Source organism: Lagopus muta, chromosome 1, assembly GCF_023343835.1.
Source record: "Lagopus muta isolate bLagMut1 chromosome 1, bLagMut1 primary, whole genome shotgun sequence".
NCBI lineage: Eukaryota > Metazoa > Chordata > Aves > Galliformes > Phasianidae > Lagopus > Lagopus muta.
Window position 1 is genome coordinate 88,158,114 of NC_064433.1, and position 23,912 is coordinate 88,182,025.

Sequence of the window (23,912 nt, forward strand, 5' to 3'; positions counted from 1 at the left end):
CCCAAAGGAATGGCATGGAGCTGTGTCAGGGGAGGGGAGCTGGGGGTTAGGGACAGGGTCTGCACCAGAGGGCAGTGGGCATGGAATGGACTGCCCAGGGCTGTGGGCATGGCCCTGAGTGCTGGAGTTCAAGGAGTGTTTGGACACTGCTCTCAGACATAGGGTTTGGATTTTGGGCGGTGCTGTGTGGAGCCGGAAAGTGGACTCGACAATCCTTGAGGGTTTCTTCCAGATTGGGATATTGTATGCTGTGGGTCTGTTGTGAGCACATTTCCTACGGCTGGGTCCCAGGGAGACACGTCGTGCTGCGAGAGCACGGAAGAACCGCCGTGGCAGCGTTTGTGCTTCGCTTATGACTTCTCGCTACAGCCACGCGCACGTTCTGCCCCAGCCGCAGCTCGCCGGGCCGCCGCCGCACGGAGTTTCGAGGCGAGGCTTCTGCTCTGTCGGCCACACCGTAGGCAGGGGCGGGGCAGCCGGCGGGACGGCCAATGGTCGCGAGGCGGCTGTGACGGCGGTGGGCCGTGCCATGGCGAGCCGTGCCGTCCGGCCCGCACCTGTTACATAAGGCGGCGGGCGGCCGCTGTGCCCCCCGTCCCGGCCGCCCCTTACCGTCACGGCCCGGCCGGGCCGGGGGCTGCCGGGCGGCGCCGTCAGGCTGCGAGGTGGCAGCGGCGCCGGGCGGTGATGAGCCCGCTGGGCGGTAAGGAGGGCGGCCGGAGGCGGCGGCAGCGGGCGGCGGGAGCCATGGCGGACGGCAACGCGGACTGGATGGGCTCCTTGCCGGCGGCGCTGCGCAGCTACCCGCTTTCCAACCTGGCCATCCCAGGTGAGACGGGGCGGGGAAGGAGGCGGGAGGCTGGCTGCTGTTTTCGGAGCTACCAGGGCCTGTGGGCCGTCCCCGAGGTGGTGGGGGTCGGTCGAGCTAGGGCCTGAAGTGAACGCTTGGGCCGTGGGCAGCCTGGGCAGGCGGTAGGGTTGACCTTCCCTCCCGGGTGGCTGGGGCCGTGGGAAGAGTGGTCAGGGTGTTCCCGTAGGTGTTGGCCTTCCGGCCTGCTGGATTGTCATCCTGGGTTTGGCTTTGAGCCATTCAGCCTTGTATAGTAGTAGAACACATAGAGATGTTGTTCTTCCTTTTCTGTTCATTGCTTGCCCTGTTGAGTAAGGTGACTAGCGTCTTGAGTATGTGTCAGTTTAAAGCAATCTGCTGTGCCCTTATAGTGAGTAGCTGGGATTTCAGGTATTTGGACTAAATCTGGTGTTGAGATGTGTGTTCTCCTGTTAGGATTTGCTGTGCTTGGGATTGTATTTGTTAGCTTGACCTATAACAAGCACGCAGAAGGCCTATGTTGAGACTCATAGAATCCCCAAGGATGGAAAAGGCCTACAAGATCATCCAGTCCAACCATCCATCTATCGCCTATAGTTCTCTCTAAACCATGTCTCTAAATGCAATATCTAAGCATTCTTTAGCACCTCCAGGGTCAGTGACTCCACCACCTTCCTTGCAGCCCGTTCCAGCACCTGCCCATGGTTGGAGAAGAAGTATTTCCTAATGTTCAGCCCGAGTCTCCTCTGGCACAACTTGAGGCCGTTCCCTCTAGTCCTATCACTAGTTACATGAGATAAGAGGCTGACACCCAGCTCACTACAACCTCCCTTCAGGTAGTTAAAGCCTTGTTTCTGTGCGAGGCAATTTCAGTTTGGAATGGAATGGCCCATTTTAGGATTAAATGTATTAATGCTGATGATAGCCCTAAATAGCCCTTCCTTCAGTTAATCCCTGAACTATGACTTGTTGCTTTTGCTCCTCAGAAGCTAATTAGGAGTAGCATGCTAGAAAGCAACTTTTTCCAGCTCAAACTCTCATTTAAGCGTAAATTTTGGAAGATGGAATTCTTAAAGGTGCTGTTCAAGTTTGGTTTGGTGTCCAAGAACTTGTGAGTAAATGCTTATGTGAACTCCATCCGTTGCAGGAGTGGGAGAAAGACTGCTGAAGATGCCACTTAAAAGATCTTCCCTCTTTGTCAGATGAGTTTAGTAATTAACTCCTAGTTGCTCCCCGTGACTCCAAGTTTAAGACGTTGTTAAGCATCATTGCTTTCACTTTAGATAGATAAACTGACAAATGAGTAAGACAAAAGATACCTTGGAAATTATTTGTGAGCACAGTTGAATTTGAATCTAAATGACAAAAAATAATAATCTAGTATTGCTCTTAAATCCCAGGAGAGAAGATCTTAGGGGTAACTACTGTAAGCAGATGGTTCTGATGCTGACCTCTGGTTGCTGTTGGTAGGCTTCCTGATAGTAGCTTGATTTTCACCATAGTGCATTAGATTGTCAAAAACCTTTAGGTACATGTCATGTAGAAGGCATGGGGAGATGCTTCCTTACAAACAGAGGGACTTTCTTTGCCCTAGCAGAGATGACCAAATGGCATTTGAAGCATGTAGAGAAGGGGAAGTGCACTTCCTATGGATACTACAACACCCACTGCTGTATTTCCTGGGGTAGAAGGTTGGAAGGAACAATTCAAAATGCGGTTTTAATAGACCGTGACACTTTTTTCTTCTCCACTGAACAGTAGCAAATGCATGGTTGTGGGTTTTTTTTTTTTTGTAACTTTGCTGGTTTCAACAATGAGAGGGGGTCAGAAATTGCACTGTTTCAATGTTTGAATGCTGTTCTGGCTGGCTGCAGATTTTGAAACTTCTAGCAAGGAAATCATTCTCAGTTTAAGCGAACATCACAATGTCTTTATGGATGTAGAACTTTGGTTTTGAAAGGTTAAGTGATGGGCTGTGGTAATGCCTCAGGTTTGTAGTGGAGGAGCTAGGCTATTGAATTCTTGTTTCAGTCATGACATGCTGCTTTTAGAATGAGTAGTGTTGGTTGTTGCTTGTATTTTTAAAATACCTGCACAAATTTTGGCTTTACTGCATCTTCCCATCTCTTTCCTGCATATACTTCAGGTAACATATGAATAGAATCATAGAATGGTTTGGATTGGGTGGGACCTTAAGATCATTTAGTTCCAACCTCCCTGCTATTGGCAGGGACATCTCCCTCTAGACCACGTTGCTCAAAGCCAAATCTTGAGAGTCTCCAGGGAGTAGGCATCTACAGCCTCATTGGGCAACCTGCTCCAGTGTCTCACTGCCCTCACAGTAAAGAATTTCTAGTATCTAATTTAAATCTTCCTTTTCCAGTTTAAAACCACTTCCCCTTATCCTGCAACTACATGCCATTATTAGAAGTAGCTACCCTTCAGGTACTGGAAGGCTGCTATAAGATCTCCTCAGAGCCTTCTCCAGGCTGAAGAGCTCCAGCTTTGTCTGTCTTCCCAGGAGAGGTGCTCCAGCCCTCTGATCATCTTTGTGGTCTTCCTCTGGACTCATTCTAAAAGCTCTGTGTCTTGTTTTATATTGTTGGACACAGTATTCCCAATGGAGTCTCACATGAGTAGAGTTGAGGGGCAGAATTACCTCCCTTGACCTGCTGGTCACAATTCTCTTGATGCCAGGATACGGTTGGCATTCTGGGCTGCAAGCACGCATTGCCAGCTCACGTTGAGCCTTTCATCAACTGCCACTTCCACTTCTCCTCAAAGCTGTTCTCAAGCCATTCTCTGCCCAACCTGTATCTGTGTTTGGGATTGCCCTGACCCAGCTGCAGTGCCATGCACTTGACCATGTTGAACTTCATGAGGTTGGCATGGGTCCACCTCTTGAGCCTGTCGAGATCTCTCTGGATGACATCCCTTCCCTCTAGTGTGTCAACTGCACCACTCAATTTGGTGTTGTCTGCAAACTTGCTGAGGGTGCACTTGATCCCACAACACCTATGAAGATGTTAAATACCACTGGTCCCAGCACTGGTGAGTAGAGCGAGGAGCAGAAAAGAAGGTGTAATGGGTAGATGCTTTGGGACTATATTTTCTGATTTTTATAATTATAGTCCAGTGATTTTTCTGCTGATTTGAATTTTTTTAGTTGATGAAGCAACCTTTACAGGAGCCAGGGTGATGTTACTGGCAGTATGCAAGGAAAGGGTTATACAATACAGTTTGGTTTTGGGACGTCTGTTTACAGATGCTGAATATCAATGACAGCCTGTGGTATCTTCAAGAAATCTGAAAGGTAGCCATCAGCTCAAATGAGAAACATTTTGATCTGTGTGTAATGTATGCATGTATGACAGGTATGGCTTGCTTTTGTCTGTCTCTTGTGGTGTTTGCTTTCACCACTGGAATGATGGAATCAACTGGTTTTTGGATTTTTTTTCTCCTCCTTCCTCCCAATTTCTTGTTGTATGCAAGATGGGATGCAATGCTATGGGTGCTGCTGAAGCAGTTGAAGCCTGAGAACTTGTGTTAGCTCTAAATAAAGCCAGTATTCAAAACCCTGAAATGATTGGTTTTGGACATGCAGCATTTAGAGATAAATATACATGTATATTTCTAAGAGATTGCAGGTTGGGACTATTCAAAATTAATAATTGCTAATATACACCCAAAAAAGAAAACCAACAAAACTGGGTTTAAACCAGTCTCTCGCTTTGCAAGTGTTACCATTTAAGTAACTCTCTTGTGTGAAGCATAGAGTTCTTTATCTGGCGCAAACTTTTGGAGCTGCGTGTTTTCACTGACTTTAAAGGAAGCTGTGACCTCTGGGATTTTTTTTTTTTTTAAACCAAAACTATTCAGTTTCTCTGAATGTGTTGTGAAACGTGCTGCCTGAGGAGAGAGGAAGTCATTATTCTTTATTTGCCCAATCCTGAGAAGTGACTGATAACAAGTAGTGCTCACGGTGGGTATTCTATTGGGTGCACTCATTTAGTGCTTACATGCTGATTGAATTCTGTGCTCAAAATAGAGAGAAACTTTGAAGAAGTTGGAGTAATCTTCAAAAGCTTGGGTGCAATCAGTTCTAATATTTGGGCTTTTCTTGAAAAGCTGGGGGCTACGTTCTAAGCCAGCTCAGTGCCATCTGAAGGTTTTTGTGTGGTGTGATTGAGGGAAGGAGTCTTGCAGTGGGAAATTGAAAAATGTCACATAACCGAAACGTCATCAAACTGCGTACAGTTAATTTTGTCAAAAATACTATCTTTAACAAATTATGACTGTATGTGAAGCTCTTGAGGGTTTTTTTCCTAATTATGCTCTGGACTAATCCTCTTTGAATGTGAGTTTAAAATAAGCTCTTGAACATGAATTGTGAATGTGACCCTTAGCAGGGTAATGCGAAGTGTTGTATTTGTATAGCATTTAGTCTAATCTCAAGATATTTTGTTTTGAGCTATTTTATGGAGCTATGTAACTCTGACACCTGGTGTTTTCCTTGCCCATTTCTTGACCTATATGTTTTCAAAAGCGAAGGAAAGGGGGTAGGTTTAAAGAAGAAGGGGACAGACTCTTTAGCATGGTCTGTTGTGACAGGACAAGAGGAAATGGTTTCAAACTAAAAGGGGAGATTTAAATTGCATATATGGAATTTTTTTTTGTACAGTAAGGGTGGTGAGGCACTGGGACAAGTTGCCCAAAGATGTGGTGGAAGCCCCATTCTTGGAGACATTCTGGATATGAATGTGATGAGTTAAAAAGTGACAAATCTGTTTTCCTTTGGCTTTGCTGATAACGCATTTCCTTAGTCATGAATGGCTTATGCAGTCTTTGAATAATCAAGAGCTGTGATACGTGAGGTAGGTGTACTTGCAGTTTTTCATCAGACTGTATCTCTGGATTGGTTCCAAATTTCGGATGGTTAGCTGAGAGGATTTTTTTTTTTTTCCCCCTCAATTCTGTTTTTCTTTGCCTCATGGAAGAAACTTATGATCAATTAGTTAGGGATTTACCTGTACATGAGAAAGTAGGAAAGCCCTTTCTTGCAGGAGCATCAAGAATAATTGTAGATGCTGCTTTTTAATCCAGCTATGCCACCCAAATGCCTCTTGTCTCCTGCTTTGGTTCCTCCATTCCTTCTGTCTCTCCTCCCCTTAGAATAAATGAAGGACAAATTTTGGCCCATACCTATTCATACAAAGGTGAGTGAGTGCCTTCAGCAAGACAGCTTGATGGAAAATTTCTCAGGTGGTGGTGATAGGGGGGAAACACTTTTTTGGAGGAGCTAGTTCCTGCCAGAAATGCTTCTCTTTGAATTGTGGTATGAAAGTCCATTCACGGTGTTGTTTGTCCTAGACTGTAAGATTTGTTTTTCAGTATTGACAGGAAAGCTGTGTTTCACTTCATATGTTTAAGACTGATTTGAAACACAAAAAAATTTAGATTATTCAGATATGAGTACATACAGCGCTGTAGGTAATGCCAGGCAGGGTGTGCTGCTGGAGTGGGTTTGTGAGCAGTCTGCCTCTCGGGAGAGAAATAGGGCAGCACTGTAGTAATTGCTTCTGACAGGGCACAGAGCCTTTTTGTCACTGCTCAGGGATCCCAGCTGGTATATTAGCACTTCCTGTGAATGTATGTGATAGCATAGCCAAGGTGTCATTTCAGAGCAATGCAGAGCAATTAAGATGTGGCTCAGTTCCTGTCTGCAGCAGGTTGAGTAACTGCTAGAGAATTGCTTGTAGGATGCTGGGCTGTAGTTAGCTAGAGCTGAATTTCAAATTTACAAAAGCATTTTGTTAACATAGAGAATAACCTTCACTTGAACGTGGTTAAAATAGGACTATACTGGAAAGCAGAATTAATTGTTGAAATGTCTTTGCCTGTTTTCAATGATATCCGTGGAGAAGTGTGTCCTTGGCCTCTTAAAACAGATAAGGTTCATCTGCTGCTCCGTTACTGCTTCAGTGAAGCTGCTTAGTTCTCCCTACCACATGCAATTTCTTAATTAACTATCTTTGTAACTTTTAATTGAATAAATTTCCATAGTTTGTTCATGGGCATGTCTGTATGACTGTGGCAGACGCTTTTGTTAATGTGTCCCTGTTTCCACCACCTGATAAGATTGCCCTGAAGCCCTGACAGAGAAATCTAATGGTTTTGAATTCGCTGATCCAAGTCCTACGAAATGATCAGCACTGGAAAACAGAGCTTCAGACAGACTGTGCTGTGCCTTTGGGGATGCCTGAGCTGGGGGGGTCTTGCATGGCTACTGCCATCTCTTCAGCCATAGCCACTTTTGCTGTCCTTAGTGATTAGCGAAAGTCCTGTGGGCACCTTGTGTTTAGGAGGCCAAGCTGAAACTCAAGTGTTTACAGTAGATGAAGCGGCAGCCCTGGCCATCTGAAAATGGGCCACGAGCTTCTTACGAGATGTGATGTTTTATCATCTTTGATGCCTCAACCCTGAGGCAAGTGGTTGAACTTGCTAATGCTGCAGTCATCTTGTTGCTGTGTTCCTGAGCTTGTGTGCCATGTGGACATGCCTCCTGTGAGGAAAAGCAGTGGCTTTTGGATCTGCGTTTTCTTTTCCAAGTAGTACTCCTTTGAATCAGCTAAAATGGCCATCTGTTGGGTTAAAGCTCAAAGAGAAGAAAATGTAAAATTAATGTTTTGGTTCACCAAGCTTTATTTTCCTTTCTAGTTTAATTGGCTTCTACCAATCAATGAGGGTGTAACCATTAGTGGAACATACCTGCTTAAATATGGTGTTGGATGTGATTTGTAAATGCAGACTTTTCAGGATTAGTCCATTCAGAAATAAGTGACTTCATTACCTTAGTCTTCTATCTCTAATAGCAGCTAGTCGTAACTGGTTTTTAAGATAAGTTTTACTAACAGAGAAAAACAGTTTCTGTGTCAATATTAATGTTTGTTTCTCCCCTTCAGTATGATGGGGAAGTCTTTCTTGCTGCCCCGAGAAGATTTTGAAAGGGCTGCATAATGAAAATATGAATAATTCACAAGGAAGATGAGAGCTCTTGATCTGCACATTTCTGACTAGTCACAGAAAAGGGATATGGGAGAACCTAAATTGAAGGTTTTCTTTTCAGAGCAGGAGCATCCATCCAGGCTTTGAAATGTTGGAGAGGTGCTGCCACTTCCTGCTTTCCCTCTACGGGGAAATAATAAAATAAATGGGGAGTCATGGTTGACTTGTGCAAAAATTAATGCAGAGAACTCCATCCAAATGGCTAATTCAATCCAAATTGATTTCTTCCTGGTTGAAGGAAGAGCGGAGTAATGTGATATTGTGTTTGTGACAGACTCATGCAGACTTCTCTCTTTCTCTCCTTACATCATTTGTTCCTCCCTAACTGCCTTCCACCCCAAAAGGGGGGAAGTCATGGTAATCCTCTGACAGGGAGAGGAAGTTTTCCTAAGAGGATTTAATCTCTACTAGGCTCTTTCTCTTCTCTAATGAAACAGTGTTAATAATACCCAAAGAATTCTTTCAGAATTGTATTGAAATATTGATGTGTTTATCTAAGTAGTTTTAGGTTAATAACTTTCAATAGGATGCTTGTTGTTACTGCCTCTTGTCCTTTGGCTTGGCAAATGAAAATGAACTATCTACTTTGTTTTTCATTAGTGAAGAGCTTTTAAGAAGTTAATCTTTTGATTAGAAAATCTGGATTGTTAATGACCTGAATCCTGAGGACTTCTAGGCTCCGTGAGGCACTTGTGTTTATCCCATTTTCCCTCAATTCTGGCACATGTGGAACATTTGGTTTAGAAGAACACTTGTGGGCTTTAATTTGCTAGCGTTTGCATCCTGTCTTTTTGGAACTTGGTTGCTGTCTTAAGTGTCTTGGCTATGTAATGTTTGCTTCTCTGCCATCTGTGGTGCTTTGTAATGTATGGGGAATGCACTTCGTATAGTGAGCAAAGCTTGCTCTAAGAAGTCTTGGCATCAACTACAATTAGGGCGATTCTTTGCCCATAAATGACCCTTTAATGTCGTTAATGGATTGGTACAAGTATGTTGACCTTGCCTCTTAGGAATCTTTAACATTACATGAGGGGTTTTCTATCATGTTTTCCATCATATTAATATTTATTCAATGTGGACATCAAAACAAATTACTCTGATTCAGTTAAATTCAATGACTATGTGCTCTCCTGTCCTTTTGCTTTCATTATTGTTTCTTGGCTAGCCAGCTTTTTGGAGGTTTCTTTACCTGCTGCATCTGGCTAGTCCCCAGCCTTGCAACCAGGGGAACTACTGATTCAACTGCTTGTATTAAAACAAAAAAGTTTGTCTTGTTTTCAAGTAATTGGCAGCATGCACATAGTATGATCTTTTGTGGAGGATCTGTGTTTTGTGTGCCATACTCATATTTCAAAAATCCCTTGAAGGTGTATTTGCAAGTCGTGAGTTTGTAAGGTGATGCTGATTCCTTTCCCTGTACTGCATCTGTGCATGGAGACAAAGTGATGTGGAAATAAAAGATCATGCAAAGAGATACAACCAGTAATTGTTGAAATGAAGGCTTAATAACGTCGTGTTGATTAATGTCATTGTTTGAGCTACACCGTGGGTTAATTAGGCTATCTGTGACCAGGTAGCATGACAAATAGAGATGCTGGAAAGTTAAGACTTTGCTACAGATGTGCTGATAAAAGGCTGCTTCCTAACAATTAGTGCAAACACTTCAGCAAAAAAAAGCCACCCTGAACACTGGAATGCAATCTATTTAACATACAAATTGAATTGAGTAGCGATCTATTTAACATACAACTAACTTGGGAAATTAGTGTAATGAGAATAAAAAGGAGTTTAAAGATAGGAATGAAAATTAATCCACAGTTGCACTTGCTAGGATAAAATTAAGAAGGCCATCCATCATTTTAGCAATTTGGTGTCTGAGATGCCTCTTAATACTTGAACCTTCCCATCTTTATGAGATGAAAGATATGAAACTAAAGCAGAGTAGCCATCATCTCTTAATGTGTTGTGAGAGCTGCCAGAAGTTATTTCCTTTTTTTTTTTTTTTCTTCTGAATATACAGGCTCTTTCTTAAGCTTGTTTCTGTATGATATGCCTTTGGTTTCTGGAAGGTGTGAGTGCAGCATTGATACTTGTCACTGCAACCCTTCCTGAGACGCTGCAATCTGAACACTTATCCATTGTCACATGCAGTGATTCCTCTTGAATCATGTCAGTATGCAGCATGTGCAAGAACATGCCCTTGATGTAATTTGGAATAGGGCATCTAGCCTCTCTTCCCCTAAAGGACAATTCTGGACTGGCTTCTTGGCTCTGCTGTGCTTTCTCACTTTTCAATCACAGACTGAGATTGCTGTGTTCACAATCAGCAGGTATAAGGAAAATATTTGAGTCAGTAACAGCGTGTAATTTATATTTAAGATTTTGACTATCGTCTGAAATGTTTTGCTGATGTGCGCTTTCTTGAGAAAAGGGTCTGTGTAACTTGAAGAGATACATACTGCTTGGTTGGAACCACAGACTGAAGAGGGTTTCTCATGCACAGCACTCTGCCGCAATGAGAGGTTTTGTGGTGGTTTTTTTTTTTTTTTTTTTTTGCTCTGGTCAATGACTGCCATTCCCTTTGCTTGATACTGTATGTGATTATGTAATGCTCAATCAGGAACCAGCCTGGCTCACGCCATTGCTGCAGAATGATTGGCTCTTCCATGGGGCTCAGGTGTAGAAAGGAGAGCAAGGGATTCATTTGACATCATGATTCAATCAGCTTAGCATGTAGTTTAACATCACAGCTAAGCTATATTAAAGGTCAGTAGCTGAGCTGGGAATGTAACACAGTGATCTTAAATCAGAGAAGGGCTTGGTGGATGATGTGAATCCTCACCTGTCTCTTAGCTCTCGTCCCAGCATCCCCAGTAATGTTGCTTTGGGTTTTTGGTTCACTTTTTTCTTATTGAACTAAAAGCAGTCAGACATGGCCTGGATGCTTCTCACATTTGGTGGCTGGCCTTCTGTAAATGGCACTGAGGAATGTGGCTGCACTCCTGCTGTGTCTTGCTGTCCTCAGTACAGGTGATACTACCCTGCACTGTAAGGGAGGTAGTCCTCCTATGAAACAGAGAGCTTGTTCTGCAGATTCTCTAGTGCACATTCTACTTGATTCTGCTATGTGTTGACTGCATTGTAAATGAGAAGTCTCACTTCTGAGATTCTTCAGTTGATGAATGCAGGATGTTCAAGCATCTTCTCTAGCTAGAAGCATGTCACACAGTTCGAGTTCCTTAAATAGCTGCCCTGTGGAGGAGCCCAGTTCTTAAAGTATGTGTTGAAAAAGCTGCACTGTGCATTTAGCTTCTTTGTTGTTTTCTACAGCTCTAAATAGAAGTTGTTCTGCAATACTGCAAGGAGAAAATTGCTGTTTTATACCTCTCCCTGTGCTTTAAATATGGCCATCTGCAATGGAAAGAAGCTTCTGTAGCTGTGAAATATATTATCAGACTTAAGAAAACAAACTGTTTCTTGGCTTGGATTTGTGTAGACAAATCCTTCAATGTTGACAACAATATATTTGATGCCAGATAAAATTGTAATTCTGTTCATTCCTAAGTCATGTATCAGTGTCACTGTGTGAGAGGCCATAGCAGCAAGTGACTTCTCTGGACAGACTTCTTTGCACAGTCTTGGTTATAATTAACAGAAAATGTTTCTGATGGCTTTATTCTAACAGAGACTTAAAGGAAGAAGTTAAAATGAACTGAGAACTTAAAAATAAATAAATAAAATTACCAAGTGACTTACTAAAGGACAGAAGACAATCCCTGTGCAGATGAAGTCTGCTTTACAAATATCATAGAGGACTGAAAGACTCATTGTACTTTATGAGGTGTGTGAAACTTCAGCGTCTGTGAATTGCAGCTTCCTTTATGAGCAAGGCTTTGTACAGCACCTTCTGAAATGTCTTCATTAGATGTTTAGTCCTGTATTAGTGAAGCTGTATTTGTTCTGGTTTGCATATTTGGGGGTGGAAGAAGCACTCCCAAGCTGACAGCTGCTTCTTGATGTGGTTTATTGTGACAGCTTTTAAAAACAGCTTTTTGTTACTTGTCACTTGTTCTTCCTCACGACTGAAGGGAAAGCCACATAAGAGGCATGCTTTTGCAAAGACCAGGAAGGATAGATGAGGAGTTGATCAGGAATTACTTAAATATTCTTTTATAGACAAAACAAAGCTGGAAACAAAACTTTCCTTTTCAGAACTTTCAAACTAAAGTTTGTGCAAAGAAAAGAACATTTAAGCTTGTTGTGTACCACTGCTTGATCTTTCCTTCCGTCTGGATTAAAAAATCCTGACAAGGTAATCCAGTTGAGATCATAATCTTAATTACATCTCTGACCTTGCATGGCAAGAAATGCATGAGCCTTCAGGTGAGCGCTTGTACGCAAGGCTTGGATAAAGGGGGGTTGTAGACTCAACTCTTGTCTTAATCTAAAATTTCCATTAGGATTTCTTTAAGGAATTGCAGAGTGAGGTAGAGAAGAAAGTTCTGGAAAAATAAAGCCATAGGAGTGAGGAGAAGGTGAAACTGGGCCATGCAGTGATGGAAGAGGCAGATGCAGGCAGTGAGGTATGGCAGCCCTCAGACAGCTGGAGGAAGAGCTGCTTATGGTGAACAGGGGTTGAAGATGCCTTCCCTGTACTTCAGCTCTGGATTTGCAGGATGCAGGTGGGGTTTGTCTCTGTGGAAAAGCTTCTGTCCTGAAAATAAACAGGAAAGCAGAAATGTTTAGAGCTTCTGTAATACTTTCTAGATGGAGTTTTGAAGAGAAATTGCAGCTAATTGGCCAGAATGCAGGTGACTGTTATAAATAGTTGGAAATGCTTAGAAATCCTCTGTCTGTGTTAGATCAGCATCTGCCCATCTTTAGCTTCTGACTGTCCCAGTATCAAGGGAAGAGATTTCACTGTTCAATGATAGCTCTTCACTGACTTGACTCAGCAAGGGATATTTCTTTTGTCTTGCAAGCTTTTATTTTGGAGTTTATTATGAGGTTTTTTAAAATGTGTATTGGATTGCAGAGTACTTCTTCTAGTAAGCAGAAATTCCCACTGTAGCTGCAATTTCTTTGCCAAGGTGCATGTTACATTCAAGGAGCGTGTGCTGATAGTTTTGACTGTGGGTCTTCCTTTGGATTAATTCTGTATTTTTGTATTTGAGGCTACAGGAAGTCACTGCTAGATTGAAGAGAAATAGCTGAGTTTGTTCAGCAGTATCTAACATCAGTTTAACATGAGACTACAGCTTGATTGAAAGAAAATCTCAGGCTTAATCAGTGTTACCTTGAACTTAATTGTTTTACCTCTGAGTTCAGCCAGTCTTAAGCCACTCTCCAAACTACTGATCATATATTTACCATTTTGGGGCTAAAGTGAAGCATTCTAGTGAAGTATGTGCATGTTAACATCCCTCTGTCTATCAGATGAATGAAAATATCTGTTTTAGAAACTTTGAAATACATCATGATTGAATTTATGAGGTAGAATGAAAATTAAATCTGTGACTTCTTTCTTTCAGTGAAATTGGTGTCCCACCTTAAACCAGTGATCCATCAGACTCTAGGAGATCTTTGGAGGTTGCTTGACAGCTTATAGATGGAGAAAGGAGTTAGGATGGAAGTTTCCTTTACCACTGGTATTTTCCTTGTGGTTATAATTTTTGTAGTGCTTTGATATTCGCACAAGAACACAGCTCAAACTCTACTTTCTGTACTTTCATAGGGTCATAGAACCACAAGGTTGGAAAAGACCTACAAGGTCATCTAGTCCAACCATCCTCTCATTACCATTGCTATCACAAGCCTCTAACCCATATGTTTTAGCTCTTCATCCAGACACCTCTTGAACACTGCCAGGAACAGCAGCTCCACCACCTCCCTGGGCAGGCTATTCCAGTGTCTGACCGCCCTCTGAAAAAGTTTTTCCTTATGCCTGTACAGTTGAGGGGAAAAAAGGGAAGATGAAGTATAAAAGGATTGTCTGAAAGAGTTGAGTGCAACTCTTTTCTGGCCCTGCTATGCACGTATGGCCTTTTTTATTTCACAAGGCTGTGTGTGCTGAGGAGAGTTCAAGTTCTTGGAAAACTAATTATTCTTGGCTTTATTTTGTAGGATCACATGATTCTTTCAGCTACTGGGTGGATGAGAAATCTCCTGTGGGACCAGACCAAGCCACTGCCATCAAACGCTTGGCCAGAATTTCTTTGGTTAAAAAGATAATGAAGAAATGGTCAGTAACTCAAAATCTGACTTTCAAAGAGCAATTGGAAGGTGGAATCCGCTATTTTGATCTCCGTGTATCTTCCAAGCCTGGGGAAATAGGACAGGAGATTTACTTCATACATGGATTGTTTGGCATCAAAGTATGGGATGGACTAATGGAGATTAATACCTTTCTTGAGCAACACCCCAAAGAAGTCATCTTCTTGGATTTCAATCACTTCTATGCCATGGATGACAGCCATCACTTCTTCTTGATCAATAGGATTCGCTCGGCATTTGGATCCAAACTTTGTTGTGTTGAGTGTGTAGAATATGTGACGTTACAGTACATGTGGGAAAAGAAGCATCAGGTGGGGGAAGGATGATCCATAATTTTTTTTTCCACACTCAAAAGATTCAGACTTAGATAAGCTGGGTAGAATTTACTCTGAGGTATTGGCCTAGGGACACTGCTGATAGCTAATATAAGCTTGCTGGGGACTCATTAAATAATTAGATGAGACAGTATTCTCAGGATTGTGTTCCTTACTAATGTTGTTCTCTTCTGAGAGAGCATGTTATGCTAACTTCTATTGAGGATATGATAAAATGTCATTTTGGTGTATGTAAAGTATGTATGGTCCATCATGACTAAGGGAAGCTATGGAACTTCTAGCTCCTTTACAGCCGTTCACATTTATGGTGGCAGGACTAAATCCCTCTTGCCCACAGAGAGAGACAGACCGAGAGAACAGGATTTCAGTGACTGCGCTTAATTCTTAAACTACAAGTTAAATGAGATTTTGAGGATTTCTTCTGAACTGGTACTATTAGTGCCCTGCCTGTGGCAGGGGGGTTGGAGATTCATGATCCTTGAGGTCCCTTCCAACCTGGGCCGTTCTTTGTACTACCCTCTTACAAAGAACCATCTTACAAGGCGTAAAATGCTGAATTTCTGATTCAGAGGAGGTTTTGCTGAAAATGAGATTGTCTTCAACGGCATTTCACTCTCCTCTCACTGAATGTTATTAAAATGCTGGATAGCCCAGTGTGTTTCAGCCATTTAACAGAAGCGTAGGAGGTGTCAAGATAGCTAAAATCTTAACTTCACTGGTTATATTCTGACAGTGCTCTGAAGTGCTTTTTAAGCAGACTGCTTAGAATTGACATCTCACTATACTTCTGGCCATTCTTTCATTTTTTTTAAATTGATGACCCTTAAAGCCTGAAGCAATCCTGTCCTCACATCTATGTTAGTAAATTTATTGACAGCCATGACTCAGGAGTAATTTCTTTGCTTTCTCACTGCTTTGCTACCTCCAGGAGTAATGCATAAGCCAGTACTCCATCCTATTTCTAAACAGAGTAGTTAATAACTATCATCTCCTTTTTCTTGTTTCTGTTAGGTTCTTATTTTCTACCACTACCCATTGTATCGAGAATTTTCCTTTCTATGGCCAGGGAATAAAATGCCAGCACCGTGGGCTAATACAACCAATGTGCACAAGCTCTTACAGTTCCTGGAGACCACTCTTGAGGAACGAAGTCGTTATGGGACTTTTCATGTTTCTCAAGCAATTCTCACTCCTCGAGTAAAAACTATCGCACGACATCTGGTCCGTGGTCTAAAGAACACACTTGTTCATAGGTAAGGACATGTCTTCATTTCTCAGTTCTTGAAGTGTTTTGTGTTGAAATGGCACTGAGAAAGCAAGAAACTGTAATGTTTGCCTAAAAGTAAGACTTGCTGACTGACCTTTTAGGAAGCATGCAGTCCTACTTCATTGTCCTACTTCATTGCTGGGTTGAGATACTTGCAGTCATTAAAAATCAATAATTATTGAGAGTAGAGAAGTAATGGGGTGGATATTGTGTGTTTTCTGGTAATTGGAGCTCTTGGAGTGTAATCTCATGAAACATGGGCTCGTTTGCCAAAAATCACCAAAATTCTAACAGTCCTGGTAGAACTCAGTCTCCTGGCTTATTGTTTGTCTGTTTTGATGTCACTGAGAGATTGTCTGGCTATAACATTTTAAAATTCTTAATTAACTTGTGTAGTTAGGCACAACTGCCTTAATGGGCTCTGTGACTCTCACTGTGATGATCTCCACAACTGTTCTTATTGTTAACCAGTGAGATAAACATGTGCACGTCTATAGCAGCTGGCTTGTGTTTACTTTTTGAGGGAATCATTAGTCATCTTATAGTAAGTATAATTTTGAATCAAAAGTCAATGTAACATTTTTCTTTAAAAGCCTTTCTAAAAAGAGCAAGTGCTGTAGTTCAGCAATCACAGAAGTTGCGTATAGAAATGTAGAAATTCCAGGTGAAGTGTAAATTGTGTAAGTTTAGGGGCATTAGGTAAGAGATCATTAAATGCAAAACGTGTCTGAGAATGTAGTTGGGTATCCTCTTTGGGCTTGCTCTTTGCCTTTCCTGATGTGTGATCAACGTCAAACACTAGATGGTGCTCAGGTGCTTTAGGACTGGTGCTTAATGCCACAAGTTGCATAAATGTAAATGTGTATGGTTGGTAGGGATGCTTAACAGGGAGCACAGATGTAACTTATACCTCTATAGTGTATACTTTATGTACTCTTGTCGTTAAAGTTAGCAAGATGATGCTGAATTTCAGTTTTCAAACTAGTAAAGAATAATAAGAGAAATGGAATAAACAAGTAGCTTTGTTTCAAGTAATTTCTGGTACAGGCCTGGATTTTTAGCCACTGAGAGGCTGTAAACCCTGCTCAGCTTCCTTCTGTCCCATCCCATCATTAGTATTTACCTGTTGGAACTGTGAAAACCTAGAACAGAGGCCACTGTTTGCTAAAACATGATTGCTCCTGTACATTTACACACGCTAGCTGATCTGCAGGAACAAATCTGTCTCTGCAGTTATGTCTGCTTTCTTGTATGGAAATTCTGCCCTGAGCATGAATATTTAAGCATTCTGAGTTCCTGTTAGAGGAGAAATGTACAGTCTTCACACTCAGCTGACTAAAGTTTGTCTCCTCTTGGTATGAACAGCACTTCTACTTCTCCCTCTTTTTCTTGACAAGTTTCTTTTTCTGGAGCAAGAGCTGTGGAAGATCTTCATGGGTTTTTTTCCTCCCTGTCCTGTTAGCCAATCTGTGTCTGCTATCTTCTCATTGAATATATGCATTCTGTGGCACAAATTAATTCTAATGCATTTAGTTATTTTCCTCTGTGCTGAAAACTGAGACTTGCATACCGAACTTCAAAAGAACTTGGACAGACAGCAAGTCAGGAGTCTGCACAAGAAATGACTGAAACTTCTTCCCACTGAGAGCTGAAACAATTCCTGGCACACCTTGCCGTTCTCTAGTTACAGCAGTGTATGGTGGGATGCTGAGACCTCACAGTGCTGAGGGCTGGATCCAACTTGGGTTTCCCTCCTGCCATTGCTCTGAGCGAATGTAAGGTGTTTGGTAGAAGTGCCACATGTGCTGCCCACAACTGTCTTTCCTGCCTGCCCTAAGGGGGAGGTGGGCACAAAGACTTCTTGTGCCAGATGGAGCTTTGTTCTGTGCCAATCTGAGATGTGAAGATTTTAGTTCAACATGTACTTGCTCAAAACTGAGCCAGGATGAAAACCAATCTAATGCAGCATTTTATCCTGAAGCACAATCTTGTAGGTGAAAATTGATTTCTTTTTTTCCAGGTTTCATTTTGTGTACCTGTTAGTTGGGTTTGACTGACCAATGTTCCCGTTTGGCAGCTCGCAACTCCTTGCTATGTTAAGCAGTTTTCTTTTCACTCTGGTTGCATTTTTTGATGGCAACTGGGACCTGATCACAGACGAGAACATAATTAGCAAGCAGCATGCTCTCTTTGAAATAAGCAGAATACCTGTAGAGGAGAATATCTTAAATGTTTAATTTTCTTTCTTTCTCTTTTGTCTAGGAACCTGCCCATGATTTTGAATTGGGTGAAAGCACAGAAACCGGGTGTTATGGGTGTTAACATAATTACATCTGACTTTGTGGAGCTGGTTGATTTTGCTGCTACAGTTATTGCATTAAATGACCTCCTTCTAGAAGAGGATGATTCTTCAAGTAAATCCTGAATGCTGTGTCCCACTTGTGCTTATCAGTGAAGATCTTTCAACTATGCTAAACTTTTTTTAAGTGAAACCTACTGTAATCATTTAATTTAAAACAAAGTTTTCTAGAGGAAATGTGGTTTAAAAATTAAATTGTATACAGAAGGTTCTTTTCTCCTAGGGCTCTGTGGATCTGAGTGGAACACAGAGTACCAGCTGAATGCTGCTGCATATCTTTTTCTGGTTACATGTTTGACTAAGTTATGCACACATCTGCTGCAGCACACAGTGTTGTCTGCCTGCCAACAAGAGGCTGGCCTCTGAAGTCGATGTACCCAGTTACTGTACATATCTCCTTGGTGAGTAGACTCACTGTGTCTCACAGTGTCCTATTTTTTTGTTCAACTCAAAGAGTCAAATCAGGAATCATTGTTGATCTCTTTGTAGCAGTTTTACTATTACGGCCAACACTCTTTTGTTTTTGGCCACATCAGGCATAGCTGATCTCACTGGATGCTGCTCTTGTATTCATCACGCTGTTTTAGACACTACCTCTGACTTAACTGGGGAGGGGAGAAATAAAACAACTGATACCCCTGTTGTTCAGGGAGAAACAGTTGCCACACTCCTAATATCTTCAGTATTCTTTGGCCCCCAGATGCGAAGACATGGCACATACTGCCTCTTTGCTGTCCAAACTCTCTTTCTAAATTCCAAACTAAAGTAAATATTTTTACTTCAGTTCTTTACTGTGGCCATGTTTTAATATATCTGTCTTTTGACACTAATTTGGAGAGTATTCAAGTCCTTAAATTATCAGTATTGTAACTCTCAATTCTGAATTCTTGTTGTGAGACAGTTAAACAGAAGAGAAAACAGTGACCTTTCTTTGATTTGCTCGTCACTTTTTTTTTTTTATTCACCCAGTTTTGTGGCAAAAGTCTCTCACCCAGATAGTCCTTCTATGAAAGGACCTATGGAAGGAGGCTGGCTAACTGGGAATTGTGTGGTATTCAAAACAGTACTTATAGAGACTGCTCAAAACTGAGATCTGAGTACTGGATCTGAGTTTTACAGTGTTACGGTGAATTCCAAAACTGGACTCAAATGCTATGCTTGCAGTCAGAACTCCCACAGCTGTGTGGAAGGAATTTCCTTGCCTTTACCCACTTGTGACAAAGTAAGATGTACTCACAAGGGCTAGCAGGCATCAGTGCTGAGTGTAGTCAGTCATTTTTGTTGATGCACAACAAACATGACTGTGTGCTTGAGCCAAAGACATCACATTGATATTTCTGAGCACGTAATTGATGAGCCAACAGTGGCCCTGTGATCTGTTTATCTTGGTTTAAAAAATAACACAAATGACTGGTGAGCAGATACTACTTGGTTGTCTTCCTAAACCAGCTGTTGGTGCATTAATTATTCAGTGATTATTAACTTGTATTAATCTATTCATAAGAGAATGAATCATCTTTATGGGTATTCTATTCAAAAGAAAAATGTCTCTGGATTTATTATTTATCTTATTCTGTGTCTGCCACTGTGATGTGACAGCACAGAAAAATCCCAAACCATTTTGTTTGTCACAACTCTGACCTCAGGACTTTATCTAAAGGTTTGCAAGCCTTCCATGTGAACCTTGGCCAAGTTCTGAGCAGGCTGTGGTCTGATTTATCTTATCTACTTGTCGCATGGTTTTTTGTTTGAGTTCTTTGCATTTCTTCTAAACTGAATTAAGTTGAATCTTTTTTCCTTGGGGGCTGGGGAGGTTCTGTCTTTCAGTCTTTTTTCTGTTGAGCTTTAGGGAGGCAGGGCCAAGTAAATAAAGCAGTCTCAGGGAAATGAAGCTCAACTTTCTAGTTTAAAATTTTGTTTGACAGCTACAGCAGCAGATTTCTATATCTGTTATCTTGTTGGTTAAACTTTTAGGACTTGTTCTGATTGGTATCATTTGTTTTCAGAGTTATTTAAAATTCCTGTTTTTTCAGTAGAGTTTTGTTGATGTACTTCTGGCATGGCCAAGGCCAAAACTCCGTAATAGTATTAAATGTACAGATTCTGTTCCAGTGGTCTTCTAGCTACAGATTATCTTAGAGCAGAAAAACTTAGATTAGGTGCTGATGAGGCAGAAATAAAATGTTTGCAATGTTCTCTACAGAGCCAGAAGACAAGATGAGAAGGTGAAATAGGTATGATGTTTGCATTTGACCTTTAGTATGTTTTATACTGTATATATCTACCTCAAAAGAGATTTATTCAGGCTTACCTAATATTTATATTGTGTGTACAGAGTAATGGCTGTGTTGTTGGTCTTTCTGTTCTATTTATTTAAATAGAGATACAATGATTGCAACTCAGGGTTTTGGTTAAGTATTTTTGAATACAAGCTTGTTTTTTTCACTTTGCTGTTGGCTCTAGCCCCTTGAAATGGAGCAGAAGAGTGCAAGGTGTTAAGAGTGTTAACAGAGAGACAAGAAGTGGAAAATAGCTTTAAGATTAATTATAAAGTAGGAGGAGAAACTCATCTTAAAGAGGCTTGTGGTGTTCTAAAGCAGTGCTTGATGTTCTGCCTCTGTGAAGAAAGTTGACTTCCTCTGGAAGAAGCTGGTGACTGGCAGCTACAATGGCCTGCTACAGGACATCTCTTGGAGATGCTCTGGACAGTACTGATGTTTAGAACTGATCTTAGGGTAATTCCAAACTGTTCTAAGCAGCAAGAACTGCCTTTCTCCTGTTACACATCATATCCCATAGCAAAGCTGCTCATGTAATGGGCTTATTTCTCTTTGCCCCACAGCATATCCAGATACCCTCACACACTGTGATAATGAGCTGCTCTCCAACTTGGGCTTTGAGTTGTGGACTCTTATTTTTCCAGCAGTATAGAAATGACAAGGAAGAGGTGACCTGGCAAGGAAATGAGGACGAGGAAAGTAAGGCAGTGGGCTGCATCTGCATCCCACACATAAGGTGTGACAGTGCTTAGTCAGGTTTGTGGCAGCGGTGGGGAGCAGGTCTGGTGAGTGCTGGTGGGCACTGCTCCTACTGAGAAGCTCAGCTGAGTCTTGCTCTCAGTGGGCTGCAGCTGGGTCAGGTGTGGATCAGCAAGCAGGCAGCAAGGCCATGTGTGACCTTAAGGGAAATAAAGATTGGCATTAGTGCAGGAGAAGGTTAAGGGACCTGTGTGGTTGATGTGGACCTGCATCTGTTGAGCATGCTCATAGCTTTACTTGGATCTTCTCAAAGCAGTAGAATTCACTTTTAAACAGTTACAGTCGAAAACTCTCCGTGGGTAATTGAGTACTTGGTCATTTTGTAGATGTGGGAGATAAGAAGTCCATATAGTAATAGCTGCTTGAGGCAAAATACTTGAAATGTGTGTTCTTGAGTAATTATTTATATGGTATGTTATTGTAGACTGTTTACTTTATTTGCTGTTTCATTGCTGTCACTTCTCTTCCTTGTGTGCATATGCTGAATGCTGAGCACACTGATAGTGTGCCCGTGCTCAGTGCTGCCATGTGCAGCCCTCAGGCACACCTGAGGCTCACAGACCTCTGTGCACATCCTGGTGGGGAGCAGCAGAGAGAAGACTATCAGGAACATGGGAGTTGTAGTGTCCTACCATATGTTTGTAAGTGAAAGCTAGGAGTTGTAACTAACTTGATTTTCAGACTATCAGTCACTTAGCTTGTTTTTTTTTTGTTGTTGTTGTTTGGTGAGGGGAAGCTGAGCTGAGTTGTAGTTCTTTGTTTGCTTTTTTTGTTGCTTTTTTATTTGAAAACACAGGTTTCTTGCAGGTGCTTTGCTGTGATGGTGAAAATCACTGCTGGAGGTGGTGCTGATGAGGGATGTTTTAGGGGTGCAGTGGTCAGTGACACATGTCAGATTGAGAATCTTTGATAATCAGCCTCTTTGTAATCAGCATTTCTACTGAACTGACATTTTAGGGAAGACTGAGAAGAATGGGATCATCTGCTCCTGACACCTGTTTTCTACTGTGTTGGTACTGAGTTAATATGTTGATGATAGTCAGGAGGCACTCATGCTGTAATGAAGTTTTTAGACCAGGGACTTCGGCTCAAACTAGGGTGTCTGCCAAGGTACTTATCTGTTGTTCTGATCTGGTTAAGCCTTGGAAATATTTTCCTTGTGTACCTGTCTCACATGTCAGAGTGCATGTATACAGAGTTCACTGTATAATTAGCAGTTCTCATTTTGTATTTGTTTCAAATATTGTGGTGATTCTGTTTTATACTACATTAAATATGGAAGTCAGTTGACAGAGCCTGTGAGACTTGATGATTACTTGAATATGAAATATTTATTAGAGTCCATGTGCACTTTCATTAAGACTTTCAGGTGGACTTAAGTATATTGTTACCCATCCTTAAAACTCGAGGACCACTTCTTGGGATGAAATGTAATTTGTGGTGACTGCTTTGAATGCAGGAGAATGGTTCAGTGTGAACACCAGAACTAACCCAAAACTGTATTCAAACTTCATACTATATCATGATGTAGTCCTTTTAGCAGAGAAGATGATTTCTTGCTCTTCTAGGTGTATAATGGAAGTTCTTCTGCTGTCTGATAGCCAGAGCATACACTGACAAAAGTAGTGGAAACCTACTGGGTGCTGATCTTTCTAAGGGTCCCAATTCAGTTTGCTGACAGAAGGCACTATGGTAGGAGTTCACTATATTTGAACTGGCCTCCATTTACTAGTTAGTTTACAAATAAGAGCTCTTGGTTTTTAAGAAGTCTGTGATTGGACCAAGAGAAATGGACATCCATGCATTTTGTTTAAACACACAAATATTTCTCAGTTGAAAACTCCAGTTAGCTTTATTTGAATACAGGTTTGAAAAGCTATCCTGCAGTAGTGAAATGCTGCACCTGCTCTCACTAGTGTAAGTGCAGTAGATCTGTTTTGACTTGAGCTGGTAGAAGAACTCAAGCATAAACTGGAGAGTGAGTAGATTTTGTGCTAACAATGTGTATGTGGGTAAGAATGCAGCATTCTACTTAATGCTAAGTAGATAAATGATAATCTTCCTAGCACTTTGGGTTAGATTGTTAAGCCAGTCTGTTTTACATTTTAAAGTCAGGTCCTCTGAATGTGAGTCTCACTGAAGTATGTTCATGTAAACATTTTCTTTTTCTACAAGTCTTTAATCTTGTAAACAAGCTGTAGCTCTTAATTGTAAGGCCTGGAATAGCACTGACAGTGTAATTGTGTGCTGAATCAAATTATATTTTATATTATATAATTATATTACAGATATTTACATATTGTGATGCTCAGTGATACAGTGCTGCTGTTATGCTTTGTAGACCTGTGATAATTTACTGTCTATCTCAAATTCAGCTGTAATGTATTCTCAATTCTTAGGAAAAGTACATTCATATCAAAGTAATTTTGACTCTTCAACTTTGCTCAGTGTCAAATGTATTTTGTAATTGAAATTTTTTGTTTGTACCCTTAATGGGAGGGGCGAAGGAGGCCAGGTGAAGAAGAATTACTTGCAATTTATATTTTGTGCAATTTCTCTTCTTTTTTTTGGCCATTCATGCTTTGAGTCTGTGCAATTCAGTCTTGTGATACCAGGATGCCTCACTTGAACTGCAGATAAACTTGGGTTGACATCTGTGTTTCTGCTTTATTCTGCATCTATATCATTGGGGTTTTTAATCCTGAAAATAAAAATGTCATGTGAGATAATCCCACTGTGTCTTCTG

The 23,912-nt window shown here is 41.4% G+C and overlaps 1 protein-coding gene across 1 annotated transcript; it reads left to right on the forward strand.

Moving 5' to 3' along the window:
- Positions 1–563: 563 nt before the first annotated feature.
- On the forward strand, positions 564–23,912 carry PLCXD2 (phosphatidylinositol specific phospholipase C X domain containing 2). Its single transcript, XM_048933456.1, has 4 exons — positions 564–829; positions 14,018–14,478; positions 15,514–15,755; positions 18,032–23,912. The coding sequence occupies exons 1-4, from the start codon at positions 688–690 to the stop codon at positions 18,192–18,194; spliced, it is 1,008 nt and encodes a 335-aa protein (XP_048789413.1). The 5' UTR covers positions 564–687; the 3' UTR covers positions 18,195–23,912.

Excerpts from the sequence above, each read along its gene's own strand:
- PLCXD2 (XM_048933456.1), top strand. The coding sequence starts at position 688 with ATGAGCCCGCTGGGCGGTAAGGAGGGCGGCCGGAGGCGGCGGCAGCGG. Across the intron at positions 830-14,017 it reads TTCCAACCTGGCCATCCCAG|GATCACATGATTCTTTCAGC; the intron begins GTGAGACGGGGC and ends TTTATTTTGTAG. Across the intron at positions 14,479-15,513 it reads TGTGGGAAAAGAAGCATCAG|GTTCTTATTTTCTACCACTA; the intron begins GTGGGGGAAGGA and ends TGTTTCTGTTAG.